Raw genomic sequence first — 19339 nt, forward strand, 5'->3', positions numbered from 1 at the left:
CCGGCCCACTTTATATCTGATTAGGCTGAATGTGGCCCCTGAACTCAAATGAGTTTGACAGCCCTGTTCTAGGAGAATGGACAGGTCAGTAATGGTCCATAGATCGATTTTTTAAACTTGTTTTGTTCAACTATCCTCAACATAACCCGAACAGAATTACCACACTGATTTAATCCACTATTATGGTACTAGAAACATCACCACGCTAACCCCTTAATCCTGGTTTGTGATACAATTTCCTGGGACCAGAACAGAACGGTGCTCACATGTGCTGTGTGCCGTTGCTAGGCAGACTTCATGGAAGCTGGCCAATCAGAATAAAGCCTGACTGACAGGCCGGTATGAGGAAGATAAAAGTAGACTGAACTGTAAATCATGACAAATTATTCCAGTACAGTACCAGAATAGAAATATGGAAACATGGACCTGGAAATATGCACCTCTAACTGAAGTGAAAAAGATGCTTTAAATGTATGAAAACATGTTTATTCCTTTCAGTGTATTGCTTAGATACACAGACAGATGACAAATTAAAGACCTCCATCCATAAGATATGAAGGTTCAATGAAGGGTTTGATGAGAATGACATGGATCATATGCTAAGGCCAGCAAAGTCACCACATCTCAACCAAACTGAACACCTACGGGAGATTTTGGACCGATGTGTTAGACAGCGCTCACCGCCTCCATCATCAAAACCTCCAGTGGATTCTACAGACTTGTAAAATTAATGTCAATGTTCTGGAGGTACATGGTGGAAGAGCACCTTACTAACAGTCTTTATGTTGGTTCTTCCTTCAATTTGTCACCGATCTGTGTTTCTTCAGAACATACCACAAACTTGCACAAAGTCATGTGACCACGGAGCTCCTCGATGGATGTCAATGTTGTTCACACAGATTGGCTCCTCTCGTCTGGAATAAATAAACATTTAGGTCTAAATTAAATGTATTTTAACAAAATATCACAGTAATAAAAGGTAAGACCACTCAGATCCTTACATCTGAAAAAATGTGTCAAAATTACTGTTATAGGAACAGGCTGAGCAGATAAACAATAGAAGCATTTGATCATATCGCATGCGGACACAGGGAAAGTGCACTTTATAATCAATTATTACAATTATTAGGACTTAGAGGCAATTAAGCATTTATTCAATTTGTTTATTTTTAACATAAATGTAGGAAAATACCAGATTTTCAACAAAAAAAAAACATGCAAAATGCAAATAAATGATGATAAATCACTTAGAAAATGGAGAGAAAAATATACATTGGCAAGCTTCTATGAAAGCTCCTCTTGTCTGGAATAAAATAAACATTTACGTATGAATTAAATGCACTTTAACAAAATATCACAGCAACCAAATGTCAGACCAGTCAGATCCTTATATCTGCAAAAATGTGTCAAAATTACTGTTACAGGAACAGGCTGAGCAGATAAACTATAGAATCACCTTATCATATTGTATGTGGACACAGGGAAAGTGCACTTTATTATTAATTATTACAATTATTAGGACTTAGAGGCCATTAAATTACCTTTTCTATTTTAATTTTTTATTTCTTAAATACCGCAAACATGTGATCTAATTGTATTCATTTATTCAGTAATTTAGTTGAATTTATTTAAACTTCACCTCAGTTTAATAGTGTCTTTTACCACACACATTAGGACATGTTTACCTATAATACTATAGTAACATTTGCTAAAAACAAAAATTATGGCAAAACAGACCTTAAAAACCGGTTAAATGTAGGTGTGTGATGACTGCACACACCCATGGATGCTACTTAAACAAAGTATAAATGCTATAAATCATATCTGTATTGTCAATGACGTGAAGCACTGGTGAAAACTGATGAAATATTTTAGCTTTCTAAGCTATACTGTGCAAAACAAACCTAGTGCTTGTCTGCACACTGATGTAAGAATGGTGCACATGGCCTTTCTAGTAGAAGTGACAGTAAGGAAATCTGAACAACAGCTTCACTGTCCAATTGTTTGTCGATCAGTAACCCATAAAGACCCAGTGCTACTTTAGTGGCTGTTCCCAAATGAATTTTTCTCTCTATTTAACCTCTCTTAAGTGATGTATCACCATTTATTCTAACATTAACCTCCTTTGTTTTTTGTGGTTTTTCAGTAAAAATCTGGTATTTTCCAATATTTAATTTACTGATCATGTAGATGTTCATGAAAGCGCAGATTACAGGTGAGGGTTATTATATCAGAAACAGAAAAAACTGAAGAAAAATACACTTTTTCATTGAAGATATCACTAATTGAACATAAAAATAAGTGTCTCTATCCACTGTTATTGATCCAACTCCATGGGTTTTACTGGTGAATCAATGTTGTAGAATATGACACTGTTTTCACGTTCACTATAGAGCCTCTGAATGTCCAAATGGGTCATATCTGATGACCATGAAAAGATGCAAAACTGTATTTTACACCAGTTATGTACATGTATTGATAGGATCAGTGAATCAACAGGTTAGATCAATCGATAATTTTGGTCGATGGTGGATGTTTGGGCCTTTATTGGTTAAGACAAACTGAAGTGTTAACACAATGCAAGAGTGAAATAAAACATAATACAATCAGTAGAGGTCATGAACCTCAATGGGCAAATAATAGACTTAAAAGGACAGGTCATATTCATCTTTTATTAATGTAGTTTATGTGTTTTTACATGTGTTTGTGTTGGTTTGTTAAGGATGACTGATGATAGATTTTCAGACTGATGTAATACGATAGTTTGGAGCAGAAAAAAGCCATCAGCTGATCAATAAGCTGTTATCATCCACCCCTCCTCTTGTAAATATTGACACTGAAAATAAATTATGCATGTCTGAAACAACCTTTCTTTTAATTAGAGGTCAGAAAACTGTTTATCTGAACATCTGAGTCAATAAGCTTATTTGTACCCTTTGAGCTATTGTCCCATTTTTATTATAGAAGCCTTAGATCCGTCATCAAGCACTAAGATCTGCTGATACATCATATTGGCACCGATCTATTTCTATTGATTTGTGTTTGTTTGGTCGTCTTCTTTCTGACACAGATACAGGGTACAGGTCAAGTACAAGGCGTCCCAAAATTGTGCTGTGCAGTGACACTGTGAAATTGAAGAGGTATTGGTCCAGCAGGATGGTACAACTGCACACAGGGCTCATCACTCATCACATCTTTATCGTGACGCTCTACACTGGACTATAAACTTTACTGTTGTGTGCATCTTCCTAAACTGTTATTAAAAATCCATCAGAAGGCTACACACTTTTTAAAACCATTATTCAAGCTAACAAATACAACCTGTGTACAGCTGAATATCCCTTAACCTTCAAATACCTAAAAAGTCTAAATGTTTAATGACTTCTAAATCACTAATCCTATCAATATATTCAGGGTTTATGCAGGTCATTAGAAAGCATTAAAAGTCATTAAATAGACTTTGTGAAAATTAAGGCCTTAAATGGCATTTAAAAGCATTAAATTTGATGTCCAGAGGCAATAAAAAAATTAAATACACTTGATGGAAAAACAAGCATTGTTATTCATGATTTATTCTGATTGTATAAACATTTAATACTTTTGATTGGAAGTACAGTGTGATGATTGACAGGTGGAACCCTTTAACTGGCTGTTGTTTATGGCTGATACACAAAGTCATCAACACCAGATGCTTGGAATGCACTGTGGTGTGAACGTGCTTATGCTGTGGTGAAAGAGTGGAGGGAATATTAGCAAATGTCAGAAAAATGGGAAAATGCAAGTTTCAGCAGAAGTGGTTGGAGGAGGAACTGTTCAGAACCTGGTTAAAGCCTGTCAACGGTAAACCGTCATGTATGTATAAAACTATATATAAAACTGTAACTACAGTTGGACATGGGCATTGCATTTGTTTGAAGTGGCATTCAAAAGCATTAAATTAGATTTGCTGATACCTGCAGAAACCCTGATACTGAAATAATTCAGGTAAAACAATTTTTTAGCTTTTCCTCCTCATCATCAGAGCGCTGAAACGCCGTCATCTTCTGCAACATGAATAAAACCATGTAGTTTGACAAATGTCAGTGGTTGTAGATGCTTGTTTTTCTACAGATAATGATATATATTAAGTAAAAAGTCACTTTTACTTTTTTTTTGTCCTGGCATAGTACAGGGTGACACAAAAAAACGGGAACTTTTTAACAATCCAATAAAACCAAGAGTGATGGAAGAAAAATATTTTATTCATAGTAATTGAAACCTTAAACATGCCATTTAAGAAACAATGATGGAATTTTCATTTTTTAAAAATTACTTCCTGTAGATGGCGTCCTCCTGTACGAATGCATTCTTGAAATCTGCTGTTGAGATTCCTCATTGACCGCTGCAACATCTCAGCTGGGATACTGTGAATTTCATCCTGAATTCTCTGTTTTAACTCATCCAGCCGCCAGTGGTTACTAAAATGGGGGTGTGTTTACTTGCTCAAGGTCACTGTCTCGCAGTGCTGCCACTTGCTCATGTCTGCCAGTACGCACTTCAAAAATTCCCGTTTTTTTGGGTCACCCTGTACTTGTACTTGTACAGGGTGACCATAGTAACCATTGGCGGCTGTGCGAGAATTGTTCGGTAACTGTGTGATCTCAAGATTCGGTAACGTTCCCTGGCCCCCTAGATCGCCAGATTTGTCGGTTTGTGATTTTTCCTTGTGGGGCTATCTCAAGAGTAAAGTGTACACGACTCGACCAAGAACTCTGGATGAGTTAAAACAGAGAATTCAGGATGAAATTCACAGTATCCCAGCTGAGATGTTGCAGCGGTCAATGAGGAATCTCACCAGCAGATTTCAAGAATGCATTCGTACAGGAGGACGCCATCTACAGGAAGTAATTTTAAAAAAATGAAAATTCCATCATTGTTTCTTAAATGGCATGGTTTAAGGTTTCAATTACTGTGAATAAAATATTTTTCTTCCATCACTCTTGGTTTTATTGGATTGTTAAAAAGTTCCCGTTTTTTTGTGTCACCCTGTATTTATTCATATCTACATAATCAGTAACTTAAATGTACCTGAAAAATACCTGATTTTCACATTTAAAAAATGCAAAATGCAGAGGATAATATCATAAACTGTGATAAATCACTTAGAAAATGTAGAGAAAAATACATTAGGAAGCTTCTACAAAAATAGATCTAGGTCTTTAAGGGTTGAGAACCCAAATGACAAACTGGTCTCAGCTTCTTACTGCTTGTGTAATAAATCTCCTTATGTGGAGCCTCAGCAGAAACAGACCAGCAAGATGTTTAGTTTGCCAAACCTGTTAAAATGAGCCACAATATACAGAGGATAAACAGAACCAGGACCAGGGGGCCATGTGGGAGTGTGATCAGTACATGTGTGTGCAGACAGACCTGGGTAACTCGGACACACACACTGATCTGACGTGGATGTCTCCTTGTCTGTAGAAACGGGCTCCTGTGTTCTTCAGCTTGATGGAACCGATCTCACACAGAGCCACGGGATGAGTCAACACTTTCCTGTACACTGTCGTATCTGTCTGACTGCAGGGAACACACACACACACACACATACACACACATACACACAACCTGCATGTAAATGACGACAGCGCCACACAAGCTTATACAGACACAAGCACTGCAGTAATTCACATTCATCAAACAGGACATTTATTACCCTTTGTATATATTACTAAGATTTCATACATTTATTGCTTCTAAACACAACTGTCAGTAAATTCAAAATGATATTATGTTTTGCGTATTTGCTCTTTTAGTCCCTTAGATTTCTTTTATCCATTGCGCAAAAGCACATCTAAGATTAAAGGGATAAAAATATCCACAAAGAGGACGTTGGAAATTATTTCATGAAGAAATCAGAAGCGATGGAAAAATAATTCAGACTGTTTACAGAAGTAAAGGTACCAGTTCTGAAATGTGTGTAAATGTAGGTCTTTTGACAATGCATTTGCAGTGAATCAAAATAGGTTTTTGAAGAATTCATTTAGATTAAGCAGGAAGATACTAATACAAATACAAATACAAATACAAATACAAATACTAAGACTAAGACTAAGACTAAGACTAAGACTAATACTAATTATAAAATGAAATTGTAAGTGCCTTTCAAAAATCCCAAGGACACTGTACAGCAAAGGATAAAAAGACAATAAATAAAATACAAAGGAAAAGTGTTCCACTCAACTCCATCCTTCAGGTTCTAGTTACACTTTTTTATGCGGCTTTTTTTTTTTTTTTTTTTTTTAGATATTTATGCCGTCAGGGTTTTTCTTTTATATTTTAGTTTTTATACTCTCATATATACATTATTTATACTTTTTATGGCACCTAGGATGATTGCACTTCTTAAATTTTATTGTACCTGTACAATGAGGAAAAAGACATTCTATTCTATTCTATTCTATTCTATTCTATTCTATTCTATTCCACAAATAATCAGTACATTTGGAGATGCATGGTTGTCAGTGGAGAGGAAGGGGATAAGAACTTGTAATTAAAGCTGTCACACAAATGCAGTGGATAAAAAGTACAACTGCATCTGAAAACAGAGGTTAGTAAATTATTTTTGACATGTATTAAATAATGTTCTGAATATAATACAACAGCATTTTTGTCGTCTTTTCTTTTCTTTTCTTTTCTTTTCTTTTCTTTTCTTTTCTTTTTCTTTTCTTTTCTTTTCTTTTTCTTTTCTTTCTTTTCTTTTCTTTTCTTTTCTTTTCTTTTCTTTTCCAAGGACAGAATGCACACAGTGTCTCAGGTAATATTTTAAACCATTCTTCCAGTAAATAAATGTCTTAAATAAGTTGGTTGTCATTGCCTCCCATTTTCTTTTGAGGAAGTTGTGACTGCATCAGCACACTCCTGCACCTGCCTTCTCTCCTTCTTCACCCGTATGTTTATAATGTTTGCAGAATGTAGTTTTGCATTATCCTGCTGAAATTTTCGTGGGCGTCCCTGGAATTTGGTTGCGTCTTGAAGGGAGCATATGTTGCTTCAAAATCCAAAATAGCCAGTTCTCCTCCTTTTTTTCTTTGAGGAACATTTTGATAATTTACACTCACATTTCTGACAAACTGGAGACCCTTGGTTCATCTTTTATTGCTGAAGTACTGGACCTTTCCTGCTGCTTTTGTGCTAAATCATGATTACAGTTTTCTGTTCATGTCACTGGTGTCAAATCACTTTCTCATTTCAGCGCTTCATCTGAACTTTTTTCAATTACAACTTTTTCTTAAATATGTTGTAATTTAAATTTTACAAATGAAAAGAAGTCAACCAGACAAGATGTGAAGTAAGTTCTGTTCATGCTGTCTAAGTCAAAGTAAACTTTAACATCACTGTGTTCAGTTTAATTTTCTTTTTTTGCACCATTCCAACTTTTTCTGGTTTGGGGTTTACAGTATTTATGCTGAGGTGCAATGCAGTAGTATTATAAGGTCCGTGCTTTGTTAAATAAACCACTTGACATCTCCTCAACTTATTTGACCCTGAACACACAACCACACATTTCCTCAACATCATACATTATTGTGCACTATTGTTCCTGCACCTGGTCTGGCTTTTACAGTTGCACATACAGTACCTGTTCTCAAAACAGAAACTGCCCACTCACCTCTTCTTGGTAAAAAAACAAAAAACAAAATAGCATCACAGCAGGATTTCTGAAGTGAGAACATGTGCTGGAGTCTGTCATCAGACACTGAATAAAGGGATGGAGTTTTGCTCCACTTAAACCAAGAGTTACAAACTAAATATAGAAGATAATGATGTGATGAAGACGGATGACTCAATTAAAGTAGAATCCTCTTGTTTTCATCATAGCTGGAAGTTTATGCTGATCTCAAAGTTATTAATGATGACAAAAACACTCTTTAATACTGTGTCAAAAATCATTTCTCTAAAATAATATTGTGGATTTTTTTTATGATGTTCCTCTGTTGGTACACTGCCAGAACTGCTTTTTTAATTTTCAAAGTAATTATTCCTCTAATTGTGGTCAATACATGCATTCAGTTATCCTCTGACATAAGCTGTGGTGTATTTTATAAATAAAAACATAAAACTTAACTGTGTGATCTCAGAGACGTACACTGTAAGCCCAGATAAGTAGAGTTTACTCATAAAATTTGAGGCAAGTGATTGCACTTAAATGATTTGAGTAATGATCGACTAATCAATTGATTTAAGTAGGTTCAACTTTAATGCTAAAAGTATTGACCTTAAACTACTAAGTAGAGAAGACTAAAAGACAAGTTATTTGTACTTTAAATCTGTTGTAAAATCAACCCCACTGTCCAACCATTCAATTCAGCATTTTAGGTTACACTGACTAATTTCCTCAATTGCTGCCAGATGAATTTATCATTGATTAAGCAACTTTTTTATAACATTCAAACCCAAAATCCTATTACTGACCTAAATAATTAAGACATTGTACAATCTAATATGTTGCAGCATGAATGGAAGTTAACTTGCTGTCATTTGCCTGTACAAGAAGTGCTATTATTTAGATAAAACTAAGCTTTTCATTGTGCTATATAAATTCTGGATGAACAGGAAAGCCATTGTTCTTCCTATGGCTCTGACACATGGTGCAGCTCTACAAAAATACAAAAACAAGCACAAAAAAGCCAATAAACACTGCCATACACACATTAAATCCAAATTAACATTAACACCACAACCCCGCTGAACCCCTGCACATAAAAATAACACATTTTCAACAACATGCCCAATACCCACAATGCAATGCGAAGATAAAAAGGTGTGGTCATGACTAAAACTTAGTGATTTAATCCCATTCAACTTAAACTTTTTCGTACTTTCAACTATGTCTACAAATTAGTAGAATATACTTAACATTTTATAGTAACATCATAAAACTTAAATCATTTAAGTGCATTGTAATTAAAGCATTTTAGAAAATACAAATTCCGGGCTTACAGTGTAGAATATACTTAACATTTTATAGTAATGTAATAAAACTTAAATCATTTAAGTACATTGTAATTAAAGCATTTTAGTAAATACGAAGTCCGGGCTTACTCACAGTCTGAGCCTCTGCTCTGTTTTCAGATTCTCCGTCATCAGCGTTACTTCCACTTCGGCACTCTTATCCAAAGGAGAAACCTCCAGCTCCAACAGGATGTGATGAGCTGAGCACAGAACAAATTTTACTTTGCTACATTGAAAAATCCATCTTGGCATCTAGATTGTTTGCATAAACTTAGAACGGAAAGCTGAAACTCTAACAATGGACTCAATAATACAAGTCTAAAGATGATTGTCCATATTTTATATCTAACAGAATAAAAGATGATTAACACTACTGATACATTTGGTAATAATATGACTTCATTTAAAATTTAATTCCTACAAATCTGAATATTATAAGCTGTTGCCTATAATCTTTAACCTTGTAAAGCCTGAACCATTAAATAATTGACAGAAAATTCCAGTTCTTTGAAATTGGAGCCTTTATTGGTCCTTCTGAACAACCCAATTTTTTTTTTTTTTTTTTTTCAAATATCAATTTCCATGTATGAGTTTTACTTTTGTATCATATTTGAGACATCGGGCCTCAATGCTCAAATATTATTATTTCTGAACAAACAAAAACATAACATAACACAAACATGTCTAACATATTGGTAATTCCTTTTCAAAACTGGCAAAGTTCTTCCTCCTTCTTCTTTAATGAAAATCTTGAAGTGTCACTGGTGAATGAATTCCTCCCCCCTGGTGGATTATCCAGGTATTGCATGTATCTAATTGTATACCAGGTGTATATCAGGTTTTTCAAGAAAAAAATGTCACACTGATCATGTAGTGGGCTTCAAAACTCATGTATCAAATATGATACGTTTGGTGTTATAGGGTTAAATAATTTTGATTTCAGACACATCCCTCTGTTTATTCAGTAATCACCTTTGATCTGGCACAATGACTACATACTGAGTCCCAGTTACACTTTATCCATTAAGAATAAATCACCTTGACACAATCATTTGATGAGAAGAAGTAAAAACAGCATCATGGAAAACTGGACTCAATGACACCAGTCTGGGGGAAAAAGCTGATTAACACTACAGATACATTTGGTTATCGTGTGACTTTCTTTAAAATTTAATTTAAAAAAAATCTGAATATTATAAACAATTGCCTATAATCTTTTAATAATTTTGATTTCAGACACATTCCTCTTTTTTTCCCCTTATTTATACACATCAGTAATCACCTTTGACCAGGTACAATGATTACATACTGAGTCCCAGTTACACTTTATCCATCAAGAATAAATCACCTTGTCACAATCATTTCATGAGAAGAAGTAAAAAAACAGCATCACGGAAAACTGAAACTCTAACAATGAAGTCAATGACACCAGTCTGGGGCAAGAAAAAGATTAACACTACTGATACATTTGGTTATAATGTGACTTTCTTTAAAATTTAATTCAAAAAAATCTGAATATTTTAAACTGTTGCCTATAATCTTTAAATAATTTGATTTCAGACACATTCCTCTTTTTTTCCCTATTTATACACATCAATAATCACCTTTGACCAGGTACAATGATTACATGCTAAGTCCTAGGTATACTATATCCACCAAGACTAAATCACCTTGTCACAATCATTTCATGAGAAGAGGCAAAAACAGCATCATGGGAAACTGAAACTCTAACAATGAACTCAATGACACCAGTCTGGAAAAAAAAGCTGATTAACACTACTGATACATTTGGTTATAGTGTGACTTTCTTTAAAATTTAATTAATAAAAATCGGAATATTATAAACCCTTGCCCTTAAACTTTATATAATATTGTTTACAGACACATTCCTCTTTCTTTTTCCTATTTATACACATCAGTAATCACCTCTGACCAGGAACAATGATTACATACTGAGAATAAACCAAGAATAAATCACATTGTCACAGGTAAAACTAATTTATTCTGACTTTATGGGCAACAGTGTATTATTGCTTCCACTATAATGAGTCCTGGTTTTGGCTCCTGCAGCTTCATGTCTTGAAAGAATGTGTGTAAAATTCACACAAATTTTGCATACAGCCCTAGTTTACACACTTTATGTTAACATTGAATAAAACTGTGTGGCAGCGGGTTCAGGTCTGTTTTCTGTCTCTGAGTTTTAATGACCATCAGACTGTATGAAACCTCAGTCTGATGATGAATTCTTGTTAAATTTTATTCATTTTTTCTTTTCTTTAGTCAATGGAAACTAAAATTCTCCCTATGACTGATCTATGAATGATGTTAACCCTTTCATGCATGAATTATGAGAACCTTAGTCACAATTTTTTTCCTGAGTGTTTTTTTTCCTCTGTAGGCCTGAAAAAAACAATGCAATTGAACTTTTTTTTTAACAAAGCTATTTTTCATAGTTACAAAATGTCTACTTAGCCGGACACCATGTTTTTAATTTTTGAAGCAAAGAAACATGTATTTAAGCACAATATTAGAAAGTGATATACTGTGTGAAAACTATTAAAAACATTTTTAATGCAGGTAATTTGATGTTTTGTCTCATTTTAGGCCTTAGGGATCATACTCTAATACTAGCTATTACTCACTTCATGGAGATAAAAAAAAAAAAAAAAATTACTCAACCATGTTAGTGCAGATCAGGTTTATCAAGAACAGCAAAGTTACAGTAATGGTATCAATTACAGTGTATGGGATGGTGCATAAGCATCCACTGTGTTGGCTGATATGGAACTAAAACAACAAAACTCATGAACACACAAGAGAACAGCTAGAGAATATCTGTCCACTGTAGTGACCACTATGCATGAAAGGGTTAATCTGTATCCGTATTTGTAAATGTAACTCCTTTCCCATATTTTCAGTGTTAAGGGGTATGTAATCCACTTTTTCCATAATCAGCGCCTTCACTGCCTTAGAAAACTGGCACGCTTCAACATTCGACCGAACCATTTTAACTTTGTTTTATCGTTCCTTTATTGAGTCTGTTTTATCTTTTTGCCTGGTGGCGTGGTTCGGTCAGACCTCAGTTGCAGAGAGAAACTCACTAAATCAATCTAAATCAAATAGTTAGATGGTCCAGTCACCTGATTGGTGAGTCCCAGTCTTGTCCCGCCTCCCTGTACACTAAATAGGTAGAGGATGGCTTCATCAGTTCTTAATAATGACTCCCATCCTTCCTTTACGAGGTGAACTCCAGCTCCTTTCCTCTGGACAAAGGTTTTTAGTCGCAAGGTGCAGGACACAGCGTTATAAAAACAGCTTTGTTCCTGTCGCCACCACTGAGCTCAATAAGAAATAGTGACATTGCACTTTATTAACTTATTTTTAGTTATTTATTCTATTTCTTTGCTCTATTTATTACCTCCACCAAGGAGGTTATGTTTTTGCCAGGGTTTGTTTGTTTGTCTGTTTGTTTGTTTGTTTGTTTGTTTGTCTGTCCGTTAGTGTGCAACATAACTCAAAAAGTTATGGAAAGATTTGGATGAAATTTTCAGGGTTTGTTGGAAATGGGATAAGGAAGAAATGATTAAATTTTGGTGGTGATCGGGGGTGGGGTGGCCCACGGGGGGGGCCACTGATCAGCCTTGGTGGAGGTCTGCGCTCTCCGAGTGCTTCTAGTTATTATTGTGACTCCAAATTTTCAAATTTTTAAATTTTATGTTCTTATCCTGGTTTTTATCCCAGACTGTTTTTATCTTTCCTGGGTTTTTATTGTGTTTTATTACCTCCGCCAAGGAGGTTATGTTTTTGCCAGGGTTTGTTTGTTTGTCTGTCTGTTTGTTTGTTTGTTTGTCTGTCTGTTAGTGTGCAACATAACTCAAAAAGTTATGGACAGATTTTGATGAAATTTTCAGTGTTTGTTGGAAATGGGATAAGGAAGAAATGATTAAATTTTGGTGGTGATCGGAGGTGGGGGGGCCCACGGGGGGGGCGCAGACCAGAAAATTTCATCAAAATCTGTCCATAACTTTTTGAGTTATGTTGCACACTAACGGACAGACAAACAAACAAACAGACAGACAGACAAACAAACAAACCCTGGCAAAAACATAACCTCCTTGGCGTGGGGGGGCCCACAGGGGGGGCCACTGATCAGCCTTGGCGGAGGTCTGCGCTCTCCGAGTGCTTTTAGTTTGTTTGTTTGTTTGTCTGTTTGTCTGTCCGTTAGTGTGCAACATAACTCAAAAAGTTATGGACAGATTTTGATGAAATTTTCAGGGTTTGTTGGAAATGGGATAAGGAAGAAATGATTAAATTTTGGTGGTGATCGGAGGTGGGGGGGGCCCACGGGGGGGGCGCAGACCAGAAAATTTCATCAAAATCTGTCCATAACTTTTTGAGTTATGTTGCACACTAACGGACAGACAAACAAACAAACAGACAGACAGACAAACAAACAAACCCTGGCAAAAACATAACCTCCTTGGCGTGGGGGGGGCCCACAGGGGGGGCCACTGATCAGCCTTGGCGGAGGTCTGCGCTCTCCGAGTGCTTTTAGTTTGTTGTTTGTTGTCTGTTTGTCTGTCCGTTAGTGTGCAACATAACTCAAAAAGTTATGGACAGATTTTGATGAAATTTTCAGGGTTTGTTGGAAATGGGATAAGGAAGAAATGATTAAATTTTGGTGGTGATCGGAGGTGGGGGGGCCCACGGGGGGGGGCGCAGACCAGAAAATTTCATCAAAATCTGTCCATAACTTTTTGAGTTATGTTGCACACTAACGGACAGACAAACAGACAGACAGACAAACAAACAAACAAACCCTGGCAAAAACATAACCTCCTTGGCGTGGGGGGGCCCACGGGGGGGGGCCACTGATCAGCCTTGGCGGAGGTCTGCGCTCTCCGAGTGCTTCTAGTTGCATCTTGTTTTTATTTATTTGATCTTATTTATTTACTTTATTCTTTTACTTATCCATGCTGCTATACTGATGAATGGTTGAACACTGTACACTTTTTGTCCTGTCTTTTTGTCTTTTCTGTAAGCTCGATCAAGTACCTGCCTAACATGTTCAATGTATGTTGTGTATGTCTCGCTGTAATCACCTCGACTGCAAAACAAATCTACCCACGGGTACAAATAAAGTAACCTTGAACCTTGGACCTTGATCTTCCTGAAACAAAAACACCACAACACTCACTGCAGAAAGGCGGCAATGAAGTTGTTAGAAGAAACAGCTTCTGCTCTTTGGGAATCGGCGACATGGCTATCCCGCTGTTGTCTGATAACCCTGAAACACAAACACACACATGCAGTGAGTGAGGGTCACACTGTCATACTACAAAAGGCCTCCTTGTCCGGTAACTGTGTCACTGTATCAGCGTATGAAGGAGCTGAAACGATAAGAAGCTGCCAGAAGCTGCTGTGTGACGAGAGCCGAGCTGCCGCATGAGTGCCGAGTGTTCCAGGTGATACTGAGACTGAACAGAAGGAAACAAACAGTTACATTTCTATTTTTAAGTCTGGGTTCGTTTGATATTACTCATCGTATCTGTATCTCTCCACCCTTGGGCAAGAAATGTTATTGCTATTTTACTTTATCTTTGTAACTTTTATTAAATCAGGCAAGTCCTGGTCACAATGCTGAAAAGAACGATTGTAAACAGATCTAAATACAACAGCGTCACTGATTTGTTATTACCCCGCCCCCCGAAGGGGTAATGTTTTTGGTCCAGTTTGTTTGTTTCTTTGTTTGTTTGTTAACACTCTAGCAGCAAAACTATTGGTTGAATTCATACCAAATTGGGTTTATATATTGACAGTGACCCAGAATAGATCTCATTACATTTTGGGAACAGTAGGTCAAAGTTCACATTTTTTATGAAATTTTTATATCTTTTTTTTCCCCCGTTTACTTAAAATGGGCAAAATTTCAAGTGTCCGTAGCAGCAAAACTATTAGTTGAATTCATACCAAATTTGGATTATCAATTGCCAGTGACCCAAAATAGATGTGATTACATTTTGGGAAAATAAGGTCAAAGTTCACATTTTTTATGAATTTTTAAAATCTTTTTTTTCCCCCCATCTACTTATAATGGGCAAAATTTCAAATGTCTGTAGCAACAAAACTAATGGTTGAATTCTTACCAAATTAGGTTTAGAGATTGCCAGGGACCCAGAATAGATGTTATTATATTTTGGGAAGAGTAGGTCAAAGTTCAAAATTTTCATGCATTTTTAAAATCTTTTTTCTTCTCCCATTTACTTATAATGGCTGAAATTTCACATGTCGATTAAAACATCAATTTTATTTCAATTTACTTCAAACTTGGCACATTTATAGAGGCAAATCATGTGCTGACATCAGCACATGCATAGACATATTGACATCAGCTGGATCAATGCCAAAATAAGCTACAATATGTGCAAGGAGCAGGGTTTGTTGTGCCTGGCACCACTTGCTTTTACTGACTTTGTGTACGGATGTGGTTCACTAATCACTGGTTTGACGTTTACATAACAATTCCATGCATTAATCTATTACATTACAGTAATTACGCTGCCTACTTTTCTAAGACCATCTGAAATGTTAATATTACAGCTTTATACCTGTTTCCTGTCCAGTGAGAACGAGTGTCAAGTGAGTCTCCAATGTATTAATTAGTTTAATTCTCCTGTTTTCAGCTACATTAGGACTAAAAGTACACTCTTGGATTCACTGGAAAATCCAGTGTCACAAAAATACAAACAAGCCTATTTTTTGGTGTCATCCAGTTCACAGGCCAGTGACACTACAAACATGTGATGAGCTTATATAACTGAATATGACATATGATCGTTGGCTCATGTGCAATTGAGCGAGGCACATTTGCTCCCTGGTCCTAGTCTGTGGTGGGTGGTGTGTTCATGCATGTTCAGCCAGTGATGGGTTACAAGCAGATGGTCAATTTGCATGACCACATGTACAATGTACTGATAAATAAAGGTTCTTCTGCTTCTTCTGAATGTGATGTATTGCAGTGGATTAAACTACATGATCATAACAGAATGTTTCAACTGTCAGTACCTAACATTTGGAAGTACTGACTTGATCAAAATGGCACCTAAAATCCAGGAATGACATTTTAATTACTTTTATAAGTCCAATAATTAAGCCAATTTAAGTAGATTGTTCTTAATGTCTATAAACGTGTGCCTTTCACCCAAATGAGAAAAAAACAAACTAACCAACTTAGAAGTGGATGAACCACATGTACAACATTCAGTTTTCTAGAACACGTAAAGCATTTTTGTCAGACTTTATTTAACATACACAGCACTTTAAGGAAATCAAATTTGATATCGTATTGATATATATATATATATATATATATATATATATATATATATATATATATATATATATATATATATATATATATATATTTTTTTTTTTTTTATTTCTTTGTTTAATAAATTCTGAGTGTGTATGGACTATGGAAGTGTCATAACTTTTATAATGTTTATGTATTTATAAGGTGGAGGCTTTAAAACAAGCCATTTTAAGCTTTCTGCCTCTCCCTGCACTTTTACTGTTTTATCATGTCTTTAATCAATTTTATGAGTGCAGAATAAATCATTAAACTATCAGTGAACTTAAGACACAAATGTTACTTCAATGTCTTGATGAAGTATAACATGAACCCCCCCCCCACCACCTCAAATAAAATTAATCAGCTCTTACATAAAAAATGCACTCTTTTGACCTGCTGTTGAAAAAAGTCACGTTTTTCCACAGTTAATTTAATTTTAAATTAAGTTTAGTTTCAGATTAACTGATGTAACATTAATCCGATTTCTAATAAAACCTGTAGAGCTGCAATATATTTATTATTATCATTAATATATGATACACACTAACACAGCTATAAAATGAATAAAAAAAATCATCATTTATAATAAAACACTGACTGGGACCATTTTACTGTACAGTGACTGGTTTAACTTTTACACTGTACACACCTTTTGCAGATAATATTTAGTCATACAAAACTTTTACTTGTAGTAGAGTATTTCCACAGTATATTTACTTGAGTGTGAACACAACTATAAATACTATGGTTTACTGTACCTGCTGTATTGCACTAAACTGGCAGATATAGAAGGGAACAGAAAGTAGACTATTAGAAAAATAAACCAAAAATAACCAGTAGAAATACAAAGACCATTCAAAGTCTGTCAGGAGCAGGTGTGTACAAGTGTATTCTCACCTATGGTTGGACATCTCCCCTTGAAAACACCACAGTCCACACATTGTCCGTTCAAGAAGTCCTCATAGCTGTCACATGGGATCCCCGTTAAAGGGCACGAGCCGTTTAACGCGCTCATGTAGACGTGCAGCGCCCTCATGTGGTCACATATCACATAGCCATACACTGGAAAGGAGATGAGAACTGACAACAAACAGAAACACTAAAGCAGCAGACAGTGAAGACACTAGCACTGTCAACATGATGCACTGGTGAGCTTTTATAGTGTTTAGGGTTAAATATTAATTTTGTCATTTTATCCTGCACAGGTTTTAATTATTATGCAGAGGACACAACAATCAAAAACACATTCTATAATTAAAATATTCAGTTGTTAGGTGAGGTTAGCTTACTGGAGGCAAACCTGGAGCGAGCACAACCAGTCTGGTCTTTCCCTCCGTTCAGGAAGAAGTCCACGTGACCCACTGGGATGGAGATCCCAAAATCTGAAGCAAAAGACACAATTATTCACTGTTTAAACCTTTCATGCGTACTGGTCACTCCAGTGGACAGCTATTCTACAGCTGTTCTCTTGTATATTCATGGATTTGTTGTTTTAGTTTCATATCAGCCTACACATTGGACACTTATGCATCATCCCATACACTGCCATTGAAAACATTACTGTAACTTTGCTGTTCTTGATAAACCTGATCTGACATGTTCAAGTGTAAATCAATTCCTTGTTATTGCTATTAGACTGTAATTAACAACAAAAGTTTTTTTTTTTTTTTTTTTTTTTTTTTTTCCGGCATATTATGTTCATGAAGTGAGTAATGACTAGTATTAGAGTACACTGCAAACAAAAAGTTAAGGATATTTCTTTTTTTTTTTTTTTTTTGTCATTTTTGCCATTTGTAAATAAAACTATGTCTGGTCATTAAAAAAAAATGTTTCAATTCAATTCATACACAAAAAAGTCAAAAGCATTGTACAAGAATCCTAACTGAAAAAAATAGCCTGAAAATTAAAAATATCCATAACTTTTTGTTTGTATTGTATGTTAAAATGTGAGAAAACATCAAATTAGCAGCATTTAATGTTTTTATTTCATAGTTTACACACAGTATATCAGTAAATACATGTTTCTTTGCTTCAAAAATTAAACAAATGGTGTCCAGCTTGGTGGACATTTTTGCAACTCCGTGAAAAATAGCTTCATTAAAAAAAAAAAAAAAAAAAAAAAAAAAATCGCATTGTTTTTTTTAATGCCCAAAGAGGAATAAAGAAAAAAATCTTGGTTAATGTTCTCATAATTCATGCATGAAAGGGTTTAAGGGAATTACTTATATACAATTACAGGAAAAAATATTAAACCATCAAAAGTCATCAGAAACAATGGTTATGCAATCAAGTACTAACTCCTGTGTGTATCATGTGACTAAAACAGACAGAAAAGAAACACGGAATGCCTAAAAGCACTGTTTTTGTCAGTACAATGCCATAGCTATTGATGGAAGAGCTGAAGTGATTCTGGTTATTATCAAGAAAACATGGAAAATGGTTAGATATCAGCTCTGAAATTAAAATCTATTATTGTTGTTATCATTATATTTGTCCAAACAAATGTAGCTTTAGTTGTACCAGGCATTAAAATGAACAAGAAATTGAAGAAAGCAAGGGGTGGTCTAATAATTTTTTCCACAACTGTATGTATAACATTTAAAATCACAAGTATATTTACTTATTGTACACCACTCTATTCTGCTCTTCTATTTGTAGTCAAATTACACTAACGCTCATTTACAGTGACTTAAATGTACCTAATGACAATGAGATGATGTTGCAAGGGGTGGTCAAAACAATTTTTTCTGCAACTGAATACTATAAGCCATTAGACTAACTGTAGAAGTAATCATTCCAAAGCATCCCTACTCTCTTAACACATTATTCTGCACCTATTTATGATCTTTACACAAAGTAAATGCACAGATTTGGAAATATTCCTAGTCTTACTCTCACTGAAAACAGACTCTTTCCATGACTTGTAAATCTCCCTTTTCTGCTGTGCTTAAAAAATTTAATAAAGAAATAAGATGTTCAAACTAATGACAATAA

At 35.3% G+C, this 19339-nt stretch overlaps 1 protein-coding gene across 3 annotated transcripts in view; it reads right to left on the bottom strand.

The window, feature by feature from the left end:
- Positions 1-792: 792 nt before the first annotated feature.
- Positions 793-19339, bottom strand: part of pla1a (phospholipase A1 member A) — a 33641-nt gene continuing 15094 nt past the window's right edge. For 2 of the 3 annotated variants that reach the window (XM_030125804.1, XM_030125803.1), the window contains exons 6-11: positions 17635-17727; positions 17243-17425; positions 14192-14281; positions 9089-9194; positions 5410-5559; positions 793-914 (exon numbers count right to left, since the gene is read on the bottom strand). In XM_030125804.1, the coding sequence (XP_029981664.1) occupies positions 824-914; positions 5410-5559; positions 9089-9194; positions 14192-14281; positions 17243-17425; positions 17635-17727 (713 nt within the window). In that variant the 3' untranslated portion in view covers positions 793-823. The remainder of the gene's footprint in view (positions 915-5409; positions 5560-9088; positions 9195-14191; positions 14282-17242; positions 17426-17634; positions 17728-19339) is intronic. The other variant, XM_030125805.1, reaches the window with a different exon arrangement.

This window comes from Sphaeramia orbicularis, chromosome 21 (assembly GCF_902148855.1).
Source record: "Sphaeramia orbicularis chromosome 21, fSphaOr1.1, whole genome shotgun sequence".
NCBI classification, from domain to species: Eukaryota; Metazoa; Chordata; class Actinopteri; order Kurtiformes; family Apogonidae; genus Sphaeramia; species Sphaeramia orbicularis.